The sequence below is a fragment of the Osmerus mordax genome, chromosome 7, assembly GCF_038355195.1.
Source record: "Osmerus mordax isolate fOsmMor3 chromosome 7, fOsmMor3.pri, whole genome shotgun sequence".
In the NCBI taxonomy this organism is placed as follows: Eukaryota; Metazoa; Chordata; class Actinopteri; order Osmeriformes; family Osmeridae; genus Osmerus; species Osmerus mordax.
The window spans coordinates 13,354,918-13,371,696 of record NC_090056.1 but is presented as its reverse complement, the minus strand read 5'-3'; the positions used below and the strand labels follow the sequence as shown (position 1 = coordinate 13,371,696).

The 16,779-nt window shown below is 44.4% G+C and overlaps 1 protein-coding gene across 1 annotated transcript in view; it reads right to left on the bottom strand.

The window, feature by feature from the left end:
* The window catches only part of LOC136945511 (metabotropic glutamate receptor 7-like), a 42,200-nt gene extending 27,464 nt beyond the window's left edge, over positions 1 to 14,736 (bottom strand). Inside the window, exon 1 of the mRNA XM_067239383.1 lies at positions 14,227 to 14,736. Coding sequence (XP_067095484.1) covers positions 14,227 to 14,736 — 510 coding nt within the window. The remainder of the gene's footprint in view (positions 1 to 14,226) is intronic.
* Positions 14,737 to 16,779: the final 2,043 nt, after the last annotated feature.

The following is a 16,779-nucleotide window of genomic DNA, read 5'->3' as shown; positions in this document are numbered from 1 at the left end:
TAGGTGTGAAGCTAAGAGCTTCCGAAATTACAAACCCATGAAAAGCTGTTGAAACAAGCCGTCAGAGATTTGAATTTCACACCTGTGCATCTCCTGCTCAGTCAGCTAATGGACTACAAATTAAGCGAGATGCTAGTTTGTGATGTCAACTTTTAGTGTGAAATGGATTGATTTAATGACACTCTTTTGAAAAGTTGATTATGTCTTCCTCAGTGGATAGCAGGTACTAAAGGCCAACTTTTTGTTGTCGCTTACACTTGTGCATCAATTATTATCAAACGCAACATCAATTAAATGAACTCCTGCTTCACCAGCCCATGCTTTAGTAGTTAGACCAAGGAGCAGCCTGCTGCAGAGTGCTTTCATTTTGGACGTTGATGAAACCATCCTGCTTAATTCAATTTCTAGATAAGGAGTTAGCAAAATAATGCAGTGTCAGTTGTATATCAGAAAACTAACCCAAAATTATTTACCATTGTAAATCCAGTCTTGGGTTCAATACATGATAATATTTTGCAATAGATGAGTTATGATAGATTAAATGATGGAGTCTTAGAGTCTATCTTAGAGTTGAACCTTATTGTTTATAAAAAAGCTTAATCCAAATGAATGGAACCCTCCCTAGTGGATATAAGACAGTGTTGTGACTGCTGTTCATGCTAGCTGTCCAGACCAATTAAAAAAAAGAACAAAGTCAACATGAGAAACTGAACCCAGGCCCCAAAAAATAGATGAACAATGGGACTCTTTTCAACATTACAATTACCCAAAGCTGATGTCTGGCGCCTGTCGTTTGCAGTATGGATCAAAGGTAGGATTGCTGAGGGTAATCGCAGGGCTTGCTCTTAAATGTATCTGGGCTGACAGGATCGATAAGAGGAAAACACAGAGGTCTGTTATAGGGGACACTGTTGTATTGATTCACCACCGCAAAGTGCCGCCTCCCTCCCTGAATAAGGGCTGTGGTCTAAAGAGGGGTGACGGATAGGGAGGGAGGGAGGGAGGGAGGGAGGGAGGGAGGGAGGGAGGGAGGGAGGGAGGGAGGGAGGGAGGGAGGGAGGGAGGGAAAAACAATGTGAGAGTGTAAGGGGAAGGTAAGAGGCAGACAGAGCAAAAGGGGCATTCGGCTTACTGACATTCAATTCGATTTTCAAGCAGGTTTTTTATGAGGGAAGGTGGCTAAGCGGGGTTACTGTATAAAGGTTAGACATACTCTCTTCAGCAGGAATGCTGAGTGAAGTTAATTAGTGCAGCTTGGCCTTTCCTCTGTTATTTCACAGAGCCAGTCTGCTAAGCAGCGTGGCCAGGTGAGATGCAGGAATGTTATTTGTCCTGCTGCGCTAATGGGAGTATTCTTCTTCAGAGTGGAGTGACGCCTTCCATCTGTAACACACTTCCCCGGCGACAGATACAGAAGCTGCCTCCAGCTTGTTTCATGAAGTATAAACGCTAGCACAAGAAAATACGATTTTCAAAAAATAATATGGGGAGCATATGGTCCAATCCACTTCTCGGTAGGGGTAATGGCAAGCATCTATCTTTGCCATCTGAAGGAAGAATGGATCTGGCATTTTCCTGGAGATGAGAAAACAGACTATTTCACTGATAAACAAAGTGGACAGGGATTCGACGCATGCCCCCCCCGGCGTGAGTAATCAAAAGCGTTCCTTCATGTAGAGCCCCAACCTCACAGGCCCTGCAGCACTGAAGTCCCCCTCAGTGTGAAGGCTTTGAGCTGTACATGTCACCAGGAGTCTGGGGTTTGCCACAGAGACTTGGGCAGCCGCCAGCCTTGCTTTGGTCTCCATTAATCTTAGGCAAACTTACAAAGAACGAAGAGGGAAAACAACCCCCAAACTCTATTTGACAGAGCTGCTCCGTTTTCAGTGAATGATTTTAAGTGGACCGAGGAGAGCCAGCTGATATTGCAGGAGCCCCTGTGCTTCTATTTACTGCATGATTAGACTCTAAGTATATCTTGACATCAGTCAGCTTGGCTGTGTGGGTTGAGACTGTCAGTGGTGACAGCGGATGTGGCAGCGGGTTTCAACCGACTGAACTCTAACCTCATGCTGTCCGTGGCCAAATGCCAGTGCACAGCCTGTTCCTGTTCCTGTGACACTGTAACACACACACACTGCATATTTGTCAAAGGATCTGGACAAGGGGCCATCTTGGAAAAGATGAACCATTAATTTACCAGAGCCACGATGGAATACAAACGGTGGCCCTCAACCAAAGAAATCCTTTAAGACAGTGCAGTACAACAGAACGGTGTGCATTGAGGCCCGCAAACGGAATGTGTGTGTCAGATAAACAGGTCTTTAAAGATATTAACTTGAACGTTCTTCCTGATAAATGAAAGAGGATGACACAGACAAAAGTAAGATTTAGGCAGCAGGCCATTCGTATTCAGATGACAGAGCCATTTGTCAGCAGGGCAGAGGTAATGACTGTGTCCATACATGGAACCCCGGGCTGGGCTTTGGTAATCTCTCCACACCAGAGCATGGCGCTGCCAACGCAGGCGAGCAGGGAGGGAGGGACACCACTCACTCAACCCCTCTGGCTGTCTTCCTTTCTCTTTTGCTCCTTCTGTATCTCACTCCCTGTCTGTGTGACTCTTTCTCTTCCTGCCTATCTGTCTTTCACTCTCTCACACTCCCACACTTTCAAGAAAAGCCCATTTCCATTCCGCTCACACGTCATCTCCCCCTCTTTTGCCCCCGACACACACATCCTTTCTTTCTCTGTCCATCTCTCTCTCTCCCCCCTCTCTCTGTCCCTTCCCATTTTTTCTCTCTCTACAGAGTTCCTCGCGTCCCTCCTTGCGTCCCTCCCTGTGTCCCTCCCTGTGTCTCTCCCTGTGTCTCTCACTGTGTCTCTCTCTGTGCCTGCAGACCCTCCCACACAGAGGAGCAGCAGACACGTCCTGTCCCCGAGGGGTACTGAGACTGCCAGTTTCCCTGAGCTGGGCCAATCTGCCCGCAGTCATTCACACACCCGCCAGTCTGTTCACCCTACCCTCCTGTCTGCCTCTCTGTCCTTGGTCCCCCACCCTCCCTGACGCTCACCCGAGCCAGCCTCCCCTTTCTCGGTCTCACTCTCTGGCCTCCCGCTCTGTCGTTTCCGCTCCAAACTGAGTGACTTTCACCAATGTCAGTCCAAACACAAACACATACACTTTCTCCTGTCAGCCAGTCTCCGACAAGCCAACCTGTCCCTGTCCAGCTGGTTAGGCTTCACTCTAGCACCTCCCGCTCTGTCTCTCAGTTCTCCTCTCCCCGCCAGCCTCTCCTCTCCAGTGCCTCCACTCAGTTCTCAAGTCTCCCTCCTTTGCGCTTCACCTTTATTGCCGAACATAAGACAAGTCACATCTTGCTCGGATCCAGTCCTGCTATCATGTAACAAAATGCTTCGGAATAAACCTTTCCATGGCCCCTACCTGCTCAGTATCCTTCCCAGTTTCCCTGGTTCCCTCCCCCTCTCTCTGCCTCCTTCTCTCCCCACTCACAGGGGTGTGCTGGGTCTGTGGTCTGACACGGCTGTCTTGCCAGGATATATTTTAAGACGCCCGGCATGTTGCTCCACAGGGAGAGAGGCAAGGTATGACTCACAAATCAGATATTTGACCACGAGAGCCGCACGATAGAGTGCAGCCGTGGCGTGTGGGAGGAGAGTATGGCTAGCTCACAAAGGGGAACCTGACCGACCTACATGTTCCCATCTGGTAAACAGCCTGCTATTGCAATAATGTTGCTGTTGGAGAAGCAGAAATTTGTTAACTGCAGTTAGCCATCATCACTGGACCCTGACTGGCTGTGTAGAGGAAGGATTTCAACAGTTGTTCAGTTAGATTTGACTGCAAACCTGAAATTAATTAGCAGCCCGGTGTGTTAGTTAGTCCTATGGTTCATTTAACAACATTGACATGCATGTGGCATACAGCACATATTTAATAGCACCTAATAAACTACTCACATGTCTAAAGACAAAGAAAAACCACATGCTGCATATTCCAGTTCACCTGTGCTGGATAGACCATATGGCTAATCTGATGGATTTTCTCTCTACAGATGCTGCTATTGAGACCACTCAGACAGCAGGAATAAAATATAGCCTGCAGCTTTATGACGAAGTGTTATTAAATGTATTCCTCTCTCTCTATCCACACTGGCGATCACATTAGAGAGAGTCATATTGATTTTGCCCAAGCACAGGCTGGAAGGTGTGCTGGACTTTGCCTTATTCACCCACTGCCATCTTTAGAGAACAAGTGGATATCTTTCTTTTAAATCTGAGAAAGCAGTGTCTAATAATGTGCATGAAAAACACTGAACAATTCTCCAGGCTAGCAGCCTTCAGATGAGAAGGCACAACAAAAACACTTATGACAAGAAAACTAAAGTAATCCCTCGCATCCTATATTACTGCATTATTTAAAGCATGGTGGACGTGTGCGTGTGTAGACAGACGCATGCAAGAACGCGTGAGCATCGTGTTTGTGTGCATATGCCCTTAGTGCTTTGAGGTTTGTGTGTGCACTTGTCTGTGTGTGTGTGTGTGTGTGCGTGCGTGTGTGTGATCATACACCAGTGACATGGCACAATCTCTGCTCTGCCTCATTGTCCTGGTCGGTCTTTGTCTGGCCCTGACAGGTTATTTACCAAGGAGCAGAGAGAGGTGCTTGTTTGTTCTACCTCCACCTGAAGCATGGAGGGGCTCGACACATTCATTGTCTGTCTCCGGTCTTGTGTCTTCAACACCCTGCGCTGCATTCCAATGACTGCTATCCTCTCTCTCTCTCTCTCTCTCTCTCTCTCTCTCTCTCTCTCTCTCTCTCTCTCTCTCTCTCTCTCTCTCTCTCTCTCTCTCTCTCGCTCCATCTCACTCTCTCTTATTCTACCTCTCTTTCTCCCTCCGTCACCCTCTTCCTCTGTCTCTCTCCCTGTGTCTCTGCCTCGCTTTCCCTCCCTCTTTCTCTACGCCAATTTCTCTCCTTCTGTCTCCTTCTCCATCTCCTTCTCTCCACCCCCCCTCTCTCTTTCAATATCTATTTCTCCTTTTCTGTCCTGTCATTTCTCTCTCCACATCTCTCCCTCTCAAAGCCGACAGGGCACCATCATCGGCCCCATTTCTCCCCTACCAGCGCAGACAAAGCAGACGAGCCGCTCTGATCGTATCTCCCCGTCTGTCTGCTGCTCACAGGCCAGTCTTCAGTCGGCTGCTGTAATTACCTACTGATCGCTGCATCACAAAATATCACAGATAATGTACTTCTTCAGTGTCTGACTCTCAGAAACAAGTTGGTCCTATGCACTCAAGACGTATGGATCGGAACAAAACAGAGTTGAATGGACACTTATCAGTTCACCAGCCTGCGCTTGTGGAGTCGCCCCAAACCTCGCCCACAGTCAGGAAGATTACACTATCTCATCATCAATATCCGTAAATGCTTGAAATTATTCTCAACCCCCAGAAAACACAGTTACACAAACCTCACAGCTCTCCGTGTCTGTTGAGTCTGAAGATGTGGTGAGAACGGAAAATGTTCCCTGCTGCACATTCTAGCCAGAAGATGTACAACATTCTTGGCTCTTTTCTAACCTTTGACAGATGGGTGGCTGATTGTAGCTGATATGATCGTTATACAAGCCGAGGACCGATAAGAGCGCGCATCCCTCCTGAAATACTCTGATCTGATACAGATTAATACTATTTCCCAGGAGGTAATTACCAAGGCACTCAAATTTTTGCAATTATGACTTTTGATAAGTAAGCATCCATAGTTTTGACATTTGTGGCACTGTTACTTAACAGGTAGCACCTTAACTAGGCTGCAAAACCGTGTTAACCATGTCCTTGGAAGCTTCTCTCTCTTCAGTGTTGTGATCCAATAACCACAGCTCGTGAAAGTCCCTGGTGTCTCCAATAGGACTGCTGTCTTCTCCTTTACATCCTCACACATCATAAAGGTCCTGTCTCTAACTTGGCCCACGCCTCTGTGGTCCTCAACTTAACCTAGCTTCTGCCTGTCTTGACCTTACTTGGACTGACACGGTCAACCTCGCCCTGGCCCGGCCATCTGCTCTGCTATGCTGATGGAAACAGGGCTGATACTGCAGGCCTAACCTGACACAGAGCCACTGCTCTCCCTGTCTGATGACACCCGCTGCATTGGAAATGTCCTTTCAATCTATCCAAGACCTTGTGCTTATAAACTGTCTGAGCTCATGAGTCACCAAAGGTCTCTGAAGTCTCTGACTTATGCACCTAGAGGATCTAGAGGATTTATCTAGCCGTTAAATGCTGGTCCTACATTAGTCTACACTTGCTTTCCTCTTGCAGTGGCCTGGCTGTCAGAGAGCTACAGAGTGGCATGTATATGGGAACAGGAGTTAGGGATGCGTTGCAGACACCAGATCAGACAATTACCCTCGGAGAAGTCAACCAACTGGAACAGGCCTGATCTGTTTACTGCCGACTGGATGGAAGCACTGGTCTCCTGGAAGAAACAAACAACCCCCGACACAGAGATGGACAGAGGAAATCCATCATGAGGATAATGGTATCAGTGGTAAATGATGGTGAGTAGAAGGATGATGATGATGATGATGATGATGATGGCAGTGGTGTTGGTGTGTGATCATGATACTAAAGGTATTGTGGTGTGGTGGGTGTATGGAGGGATGGAGAGAAGGGAATAATATACAATGAACAAAATGCAATATTAATGGTTCAACATAAATTAACAATGTGAAAACATTCCCAAGTAAGTACCTTGGACAGTTTTAACTGGGGTCAAGTCAAACTGTATGCAGGCACTGGTAAATTGGCTTGTGCTGTGCTTTAACAGCCTACAGGGAGGGTTACACTGTACTGTCCAGGAACAGATTAATTGCAGTTTTCCACATTTCATTGGTCTTCGACCCTCGAATTGATAAGGCAAGGCCACTAGTGATTTGATCCATGATTTTATCCAATGAGAGGGTATTGATCCCGGATCTGTCATTTGCACACACAGATGAAAGCCATGAGACTGAGAGGGGTGGTTAGAAAGAACTCAATTTTTCCATCAATTGACAATTTTCAGTGGTCAACTGCAGATAAAAAAAGCCATTATGAAAAAGATGGGTCTGGTTCTTTGCAAAATGTCAATTGGGATTGACTTCTTCCCCTAATCAATGTGAAAGTCACTCCAATGTGCGCTTTCCAGAGGTTCCTTTCAATCCTATGGGATTTGCATCTGAAAGCAGTAATCCTGTCAACTGATTTCTTATGTATGCTCTTGCTGCTGCAGCATAGCATACTTTTCAAGCTTGAGGGACATACACACACACACACCCACACACACATAGCACTGCAACGCATAGGCAGAGCAAAAGAGAGAGGAAACATGAACATTGCCCACCAAGCTATCCAAAAAACATAGCCAAGAGCAAATTCATAACATCTAATTCAGGAGCAGTAATCCAATTAATTTTGGGGCTGTGAAATCAAAAAGTCAAGTACAACTACTTTTTTCTAAATTGATTCTATTGTAATTATTCTTTGCAGTTTTATAATACAGCGATTCATTGCTACCTGCGGTTGTGTTGTTACAGGTTGTGCTGGCCTTAAGACTTGTTGTAGTAACACAAGCACACAACAAGGAAATCATCTAAATGAAGATGTGTCATGTGTATTATGTATGTGTTTATGGGCCACACCTGCCTTCCTGTTCCACACCTCCTCACAAACACACACATTCTGTGTATGTACACTCACTGCACATCAAACACGGCAGACCGGAGAGAGCATTTTCTTTTTCTTACTGTAGCTCAGAAGGAGGTGTGTCAGCCAACTCTTCTCTCTCAGCCAGTCTTTAGTGGCATGTCCACCCACATTAGACTCTTCATATGGAGTCCACACACAGCCCAGTACCACCATCCTCCTGGCAAAGAGCAGGGAGCAGGTCATGTGACCACTGCTTTGTTAGGTGGTCAGAAAACTGGCAGTGTTCCGTATTTGTGTTTGTATGTTTGTGTACTGTGTGTATGTGGGAAGGTAGGGGTTTGGGGTGTTTGGGAGTAGTTGAAGGCAAGGGACCTGTGTGCTCACAGTGAAAGATTATTCTTGCTTCTCAGGATTTCTTAAATCGCAACATCGCAACAAGTCTTGAAGGGGAATTCTCACTGATGAGCAGCTGTGCTGGATTAGTCTGTGTGGACTGACTTCTAAAGTCCTATGTATGAAAGGAAAGTAAGATAAGTGGAATGGAGTGAGAAGCTTCTAGGCTTCAAAAAATAAACTGGAATCATTGCTTTGCAGCAGCCACCAAACATACATAACTTTTTAAATGTCTCTCTTTTGTTCCAACTTTTGTTCTACCTTTCTCTTCCTTTCTGAATGGCAAAAGGGTGCACACACAGTGATGAATAATCTGATGCAACATCACCATGCAAAGGCACTATCAAAATGTGTGGGTGTGTGAGATGATTTTCTTGCTATTTATATAAAAACCTGTTTTAGTAAAAAGAGAAAAGGCTGTTAGCCAAATCATATCAAAACAGTAAAAAAACATATGTTTGCACTATTGGGAGAATTTAATCTACTACTTTGGAGAGTCGAAGTGCTCGGCTCAAGAAACATTTCCAGTCCTAACCAGCAGAACACATTGAGTTTAGAAGAGTCATGGCATGGGCGCTCAAATCTATTTCAGAATTGCCCTATAATTTTTGAATTGCCTAACTTAGAATTGTATATCTGTGACTGTGAGTTCCCTTCCCTGTGTCATACTGACCAGAGAGATGGTTAAATCCATCAGTGAAAAAGTGAGAGTGTGAGTGGCCACCCAGCGCCAAGTGAGGCCTCCCCATGGCTTCCCTCAGTTATCCGCCTAAGAGGATTGGACCTACTGGGGTTTCCTCTCCCCTATCTCCTTCAGCTGGCCACAACCACTGAGCAAAACTTCCAGAACTCACAGTCACATCCCAGCCAGTTCAACGGTCAGGCTGACGATAAAGAGTGGTGTGACCTCAATGTGAGATTTAAGAGTCAAGCTGTTAAGTAGTCATCTTGTTCCCTCCAGTGTAGGTCTAGGAGGGGGATGATGCTCAGAGTCAACAAAGCCTCACTAAGACTGCTGAGAGACCATCTCCTTCCAGCCCAAGCCCTACCCTAGCCCTTAGCTCTCACAAGACTCAGAGTCTCAGAAGGATGGACAAACAAACTGTTAGATATACTGTAGCTAGATTAAGTGAGATGCATACTAGCTCCAAATGGTGAAAAGAAATAATATGAAATCAGCGTATGGACAAATAGACTCTGATAAGTAATAGCTGAGTATGTGGCAGTACACTGAGTATATGGTTGTAATGCTCAGTGTGTTGTTATGTGAGTGAATGGCTGAGTGTTACTCGCTCATCCCCAGAGAATTGGAGGAAAGCTACTAATGGGGAAACAATGTTTCTCAATCTCCCACTGACAGGCCTTCTCTGACCCCAGGACCCCATGTCACTGACAATGACAACTTGTTTGATGGAGAGATATTTTATTCATTTTATTAATATTGCATTATTCACCTACACTGCGCTGTGTGGGTCCATGTATGCCCGCTCTGCTGAACATGATTCCAACAAAGCTTGTTTACAATATTCGGTCTGTATAAAAGGCCAGAGAGGGTACGCATTTGTTTAATCATGCAGTACATTCCCCACCTTTTTGTACACTAACAACGTTCCGTTTTGAGTTTGATAATTGCTCCTGGTAAGTCTGAATAAATTATTATTATTATTCTTATCAGCATTTTCACCTATCTAGGACACACAAAAACATTTATGAAAGAGCTCTCTGTGTCACACTCAGAGTAAAAGCCAATTAGCAAGGCTCGCTTTGGAAGAAAAATACAAGACCCAGAACCACTGGCATGGAACAAAAAAAATCCACTCGAGGTTTGTATTTTCTTACTGTGTGCACATGGGTGTCTGTGTGCACAGGGGTGTGTGTGTGCACAGGGGTGTGTGTGTGAGGGAGAGAGACAAAGAGAGAGAGTTTGCATCAGTGAGTGTGCCTTCCTTTGTCCAACCTGCCACATATTCACTGGAGGCAGAAATGAGGTGTCATAGATGTGACTAATTGACCTGCGCTGTCATCCATACAGATGTCCAAATGGCAAACTTGTGTCTGAGGAAAGCACACATTTTAACCTGTGAAATTTGACAACTTCCATGCCAGTTCTGCAGCACATAGCCTACATGTTTGTGTGCCTTTTTGGACTGCTGTCAGCCAAATAGATCAGTCTGCCAGGCTTCAATCTACCTGGAATCAATCACAGTGATGATTCAGTAGAAAAGAGGAGAGATCAAACGGCAAGCAGAGCCTGTCAGGCTATGAGAGGAGAGGACATCAATGCCTCAGCTCGACAGCTGGTCTGCAGGGGCCGTGTCTCTCGACAGAAGGACAAGACAGAGTTCACCTGCATTCAATACAAAGTTCCGCCTTGGTCTTTGGAACGGAGAGGAGACAGAACGTTGCACGCAGTTCTTCCTGATGTAAATGTCAGCCTCATAAAAACCTATTCCACTGTTCATTCAAAGGAAGGGACATTGTCTGAGAGGTATTTCAGTAGAACTGACTTCTTCTCAACAGTTGGGAGAGTACACAGAGACAGAGAAGGATGTAAGGATGGGGACTTTTGGGTTTGCTCGTCCCTGACTGTAAGACTGTAAGATATGATGGCAGGCAATAAACTTGTTAATAATATCTGACTCCAACTTTGAAATGTGCATTTATTATTACCTGTAACCTAGAGCACTAAAGAGTCAATGACATATCTCCAACGTAGGTGAGAGTTGTTTTAATTATTGATCAGGGCACCGATCTCAAAGCTGTTCAAAACAGCTGTTCAACCGAAACTAAGACTATGGAGTTAACCACGATCAAAGTATACAAACCTGACCTTAAGCTAGGATAAAATGCCCGGAGCATAGAAAGACCTACTGAAATGATTCAGAAGCCCCACTTTTGTCTTTGTCCAGTGTTTATGGTTTTGTTACAGTCGTCAATATAAATCCGATTAGTGTGAGTGTGAAAGATACGTATGACAAGGACTAGTGACTTTGAAAGCAAAATGATAGTTTAGTTATCTAAATAGTAAGCTAATCGATATATAATATTAAATGTCATACAGAAACATGCCTTCAGAGAATTAATTAACTAAGGCAATCTAGTGAAATGAAATGCCAAGGTGCCTAGCATACCAGAGGTTGTATAGTCAACAAAAATCCTAGGTCCACATGCCTAGAGCCTGGGAGTAAAGTCTCAAAGTTACAATGACCCAGTCTCATACAGAACCCACACATCCTACCAAACTGTGGGACACAAAGAAGAGGAAGTCTGAAAGCATTCCAATTCAAATTAGACCATCCCAGCCTTCACTCAGTGGCTGCAGGAGATCAAATGTGATGCCTGTGGAAGACAAAGGAATATGCAAACACATTTTGGCCTGCTGCATGCACAAATTGTGTAAAACCAGTCAAATAAGCAACACTAAAGACATTACTAAAATATGGTGCGTAGAAGAAGAAATAAAATTATACCAAACATGGCCTTAAAGGTTGTTCAAAACATTATCTACAGAAACATTTTCCAGCTTTGAATGATAAATCCAGAGTCTTTATCAGTTCACCTTCCTCTTCACTGCTGAGACTAATCCTTAAGAATTGTGTGCTCGAAGGTGTGAAGACAGTCTTTTTGGAACAATTGCTTCCACAGGGGAGGAGGGAACTCTCCCCCTTTTGTATGGTCATCAAGGTGCAAATGAAGTACTGGCTGAGAATCCATGGGGTACCCCCTAATTCAGCACTACAATCAACTTCCGAAGGTTGAAAAGTCCTTCACTCTGTAATAATTCAAAAGTTGACATAGTCGTTATCTTTTTTTCCCTGTGCCATTGTTGCTTCTCATTTCCAACACAGCATGAGAGGCAGGGAAATAAAAACATCTTCAGAGCAAATCGGCCTCACCATGGCAACAGTATTGATCAACACTCCTGGGTCCTCAGAAAAATCTATCCCTCATGTCAATTTCCCAGCATTAACAGTTCAGTGGCCACTCATGCCTCGAACAGACAGCTAAGATATTTAGTGTCTGGCAATAAAATCTACAATCACTATTTAGGTTCCCTCATGATCCATTTATCACAGGGGGAGAGGCTCACAATGGGTGGATGATACGACAACATCACTGAGCTTCAGTAGAGGACAAACAGACGCAGCGGACCCACTGAAGGGTGATGCCTTCTGAGTTTCACTGCAGATTGAGAAAACGCATTTTCGACACTAATCTGAATGTGAGCTACAGGGAGTGGTAGGGATAGTGGAATAATGGGAGAACAGTGTGTTATCTAAATATACTGTATAACATGCACTAACCATCTGATAGCCTACTTTATCAACTGAGGTTGCAGATAGGACATGGCATTTTCAATCATGTCTGATCAGGTGTTCTCGTTCAGAATGTGACTAATTTCATTTGGCACTTGATAGATTGGAGTTGAAAACAATCTCTGAAACTTCTAATTGCTACCACACATCAATCTGATGCTGTGAGACAGATGAGTGTAAATGGTCTGGCAGCTGTCGGATGGAAGATCTATTGATTTCTACAAGGACTCATATCTAACCAATGTTTACTATCAATGGGATCATGGTGATCATTTAGGTAGACATCGGCTTGGCTGGATGTCAATGTATACCAGGCTGAAATGGAGAGGTAAATGAGCCTCTCCACCCTGACAAGAGCAGGGATCAAGATTGCAAGCGACAGCTATACGCAAGTCGGTGCAGTGGGGAAATTAGCATAAATGCAGAGTGACTGGCTGAGCAAACGCAGGAAGGAGCTTTGTGACAGCGCCTGGCAGCCCACTGATGCCTCCCGCCTGATTACTACGCTGAGGCTCCTGAGCCCCAGCACACCTACGCTGCTGCAGCTCACACAAAAACACTCACCTTGTGGTGACAACGAGGAGAATTAGAGAATCATAAAATGTCTCCATAATCTGAACCAATTATTGAGTATAAAATCTATTTAAGCAAATATTGAATAAAATAGGGTTGCATTTCCCGAGAACATTAATTTATTCAGTTGCTCAATTCAGAAGATGAACAGAGAGAGAGAGAGGCCTGTTCTGCCAAGGCCGAGTTTGTTGTGGGAAGTGTCAGCCTGGCGCTCCATCCCATCCAGCCACAAAGCCTCGGAGACAAGGAAGACTATAGAGTGGTTTGATATGGATTACACTTGGTGTTAAAGGAGAGGGTAATGTGTGTGTGCGCGTGCATGTGTGTGTGTATAAATGAGTGTGTGTGGTGGGGGCTAAAAGCATGTTAAGTACTTTGAAGACTCTCCAAACAGCTACTCAGGGTCAAAGATGTTGTTTGTCTAATTGATTTAGAAAACAATCACAAAAGTCACAGTAAACTGAAGATGATTAGTACTTTCAACATAACACTAATGTTATAAACTAGTTGTTTTTTCCATCAACATAAGTTGTATTTGTCTACAAGTTTGGAAATATCCGTATTATATAAGTATGGTATTTGTTTTAATCAGAGCTAGTAATGGATCTCTGTTGGGCGTCTAACTCCACTGCAGTAGGAACAGTAGACCAACAGAATGCAGACTGACAGACTGAGGCGTCCCTCCATAAAAGACCCCTGTCAGATCGAATTCTAAACTCAATCATGTATATTCGATTCATATCATTGTCACAAACATACTCGGGGGTGCTACCTGAAATGCTGATACCATTGTGCAGACCTTTCAGAGACCACAGTTTTGATTAGTTGTGTGTGTTTGTGAGTATTTCAATCTGTCAGGCATAGCCCCTTCGGTACGCATTCAGTATTCCACCGTGGAGAGAGGTAGGGAGGCAGCGCTCAGTCATTGGGAGCTGTTCTTTCAGCACCACGGCGGAGGCCCACTCAGCTAGCTCTAACCATTTTTCTCACTGGGCGAGCGTTCAAGAATAACCACGGAGGAATGGCAGCAGAGCCGAAATTTACATTGGATTCTTCCATTTGAGGAAATAAAACATTTTTACAAACAAATATACATGCAACAAGACCATTATGTAGGATAGCCTAGGCTATATTTTTAATAAGCATGCATGTGTTTTGTCCTACCTTACAGACATTACACAGAGTACGTGGCAGGCCTAGTTCTGTGACAAAGAATCACACGACTCACCTGAAAGAGGCGCAGAATGTTGGCCACCATAATCGATACTGAACTTGCCGAGGCGCCTATGACTCCAACTACTTTTTCAGGTTTGACGAACACCGGTGCTTCCCCATTAGTGCACCGGACGTCGGATGTGTCCTTCTGTATAAGGGCCTGAACAAAAGTTAGGGATTGTTCCAGCGCATAGGTATCTCTCGAACATGTGTCCAACACCCGGGCGCCCAAGGTGATGTTGGGCAAGAGTTGATCATCAATATTGATTTGGTCCAAAGCATACATCATAGCCTCGAGCCGATGGATTCCATTCTCCTTTTTTATATCTCCACAGGGCATGCCGTCGGCCCCTCTGGCGTGCACCGGGAACAGTCCACCCAGAGTCAAATGGCCCTCAATCCGGATTGAATGAGGTGCGTAAATTTCCTGTGACAGCGCAAAATCCACTAACGTTCTCAGCAACCAAAACACGCTCCATACACAGCGTGGTATCGGCTTCGTATTTGGACTGTATCGTGCCATGATGCTCTCACCAGAATTAGTTTCAGGGAGGAAATAAGACTGCAGTAATCAACAACTAGAACTAAAATGACGACGAAGTTTGTCAATTCCAGCCCATTGTTTTCACCAAGGTGGCGATTCAACAAGCTTGGTGGAAAGATCGAGATGCATTCGGTTACAAACTGCGCCCATGGCTTGGCTGCCAGAAGTGCACGTCGAAGCTTGTTGAATAGGAAAACACCCTCTGACGGTATTTCAGTACGCTCAAGAAAAGGAGACAACTTCCATCCATCTGTCAAAGAACGTAAAACAAACTACTTTACTCAAGAGTCTCACATGAAGCCAGTTTATGACAGTCGGAAATCCTCAATACAGACAGCAAAATATTGAAGAGCTACAGTCGCTTCAACAAAAGTGTAGACATCTTTTCAAAACTAACAATGGGAAACGAACAGCCAATTTTTCGGAGGGGAGGATTAAAAAAACATAACGAACCGTTTTCCGATAATATAACACTTCGAATTTAGTTCCGGTAGAACTGGGTGACATTATTCACGCTGAGTCCAACTTCATATGAGCGCAGTGACGGAGGCATCTCCACTGATATCCGGCAACTGCGTTTCGGTCGAACAGGAGTCCATATCATTGGAATCTCGCAAAAAGACACGACGTCCGTAAAAGCGCGGCCAGACATTTCGAAAGGATCAAAATGAAAGTAGCCTAATTACAAGCGTCCTCTCTCTCGCGCGCTTTCCCGTCTCTTTCTTGCTCTCTGTGACGACCACCTTTGGCGTAAAGTAAATTAAAGACTCACAGGGAAGAATTTACCGTGCGAATTAGTTTTCACCAGCTTTTCTTGAGAGACGCCATTCAGCTGCCGGATAAAAAAACGATACGAATGACTTCAGAGGAAGATTTCTAGGATTTAGTCACCTTAGACAGGTGTAATATATAAACTGATTTCTCTCGAAGTGTCTTTAAATGTTCTTGTATTTTCAGGAGCATTTTAAAATAATAATTTCTCTGTACATCGATAATTGCGATTTGGCATCATCATTAATTTCCTGTTCAAACTATCGTCTTCGGTGGGTACGGTGCATGCTGTAGCCTATGCAGTAGCCTAAGCTTTAACGCAGTCATTTGGGCACGATTGAAATGTAATCCCCCTCCCCTCGCTCTCTCTCTCTCTTTCTCTCTCCCACTTCTTGCACACAGAGTAGGCTGGACGCGCGCAAAGGACACACGCATCCACCCATCTAATTATAACTTCGTGTGAAAGCTATAAATGTCTGTGTGTATTGTTAATCTAAATGAAGATAGTTTTTAATTCATGAGGGTAAGGTAGGGTTTGTTTTGCTTGACTTTTTTTCACGAGATAACGTATAGCCTACATATAATAAATGAAACGGCCAAACAGGACTTAAGTATTATTAGGTCAATGGCACCTAAATGTGAAAATATCAGTAGCCTTGATTAGCCTTCTATTATATCGGTCAAAACTCTATCTCTAACTCTATCTCGGTCGTCTATCAAAACACAAAGATGTAAATGTTTGTTTGAAACAGCTATTCAAGTTTACAATGGCCATTCTTTGTCAGAAAACTGTATGTCATTGATCAATAATTATCTATAGGACTGCCCTGTGATGTGAAGCTGATGAGAGGAAAAGAGAGCTGAAGCATGAACAGACATTCTGAAGGGTTCTAAACTGGTCGCCCAGGCAACCCCTCTGCACAAGACTCTTCCTCCTTCTTATTTGCACCCCCACTGGCACAGAATGCTGTGATACCAGTAAAAATAACCATAGATATAAGAGAGGCAGCTTCCCAGAATCACCCTCAACGTTACTGGTTTACTTTACAGGTTTCTGTTTCACAGACACAGAGATTATAATAATTTAGTTTCATGGACATGTCCAAATGTAGCCCTAGGATTAGTTTGCTGTAACTAAGTAAAAAATAAATAAACGAGAAAGTAACTTCCTCGGTTGTTGAGGGGAATGTACAAGGTCAGAACTGTAGCCTATGGTTCTGATCTCTCATTTCTAGTTGCTGACAAATAACT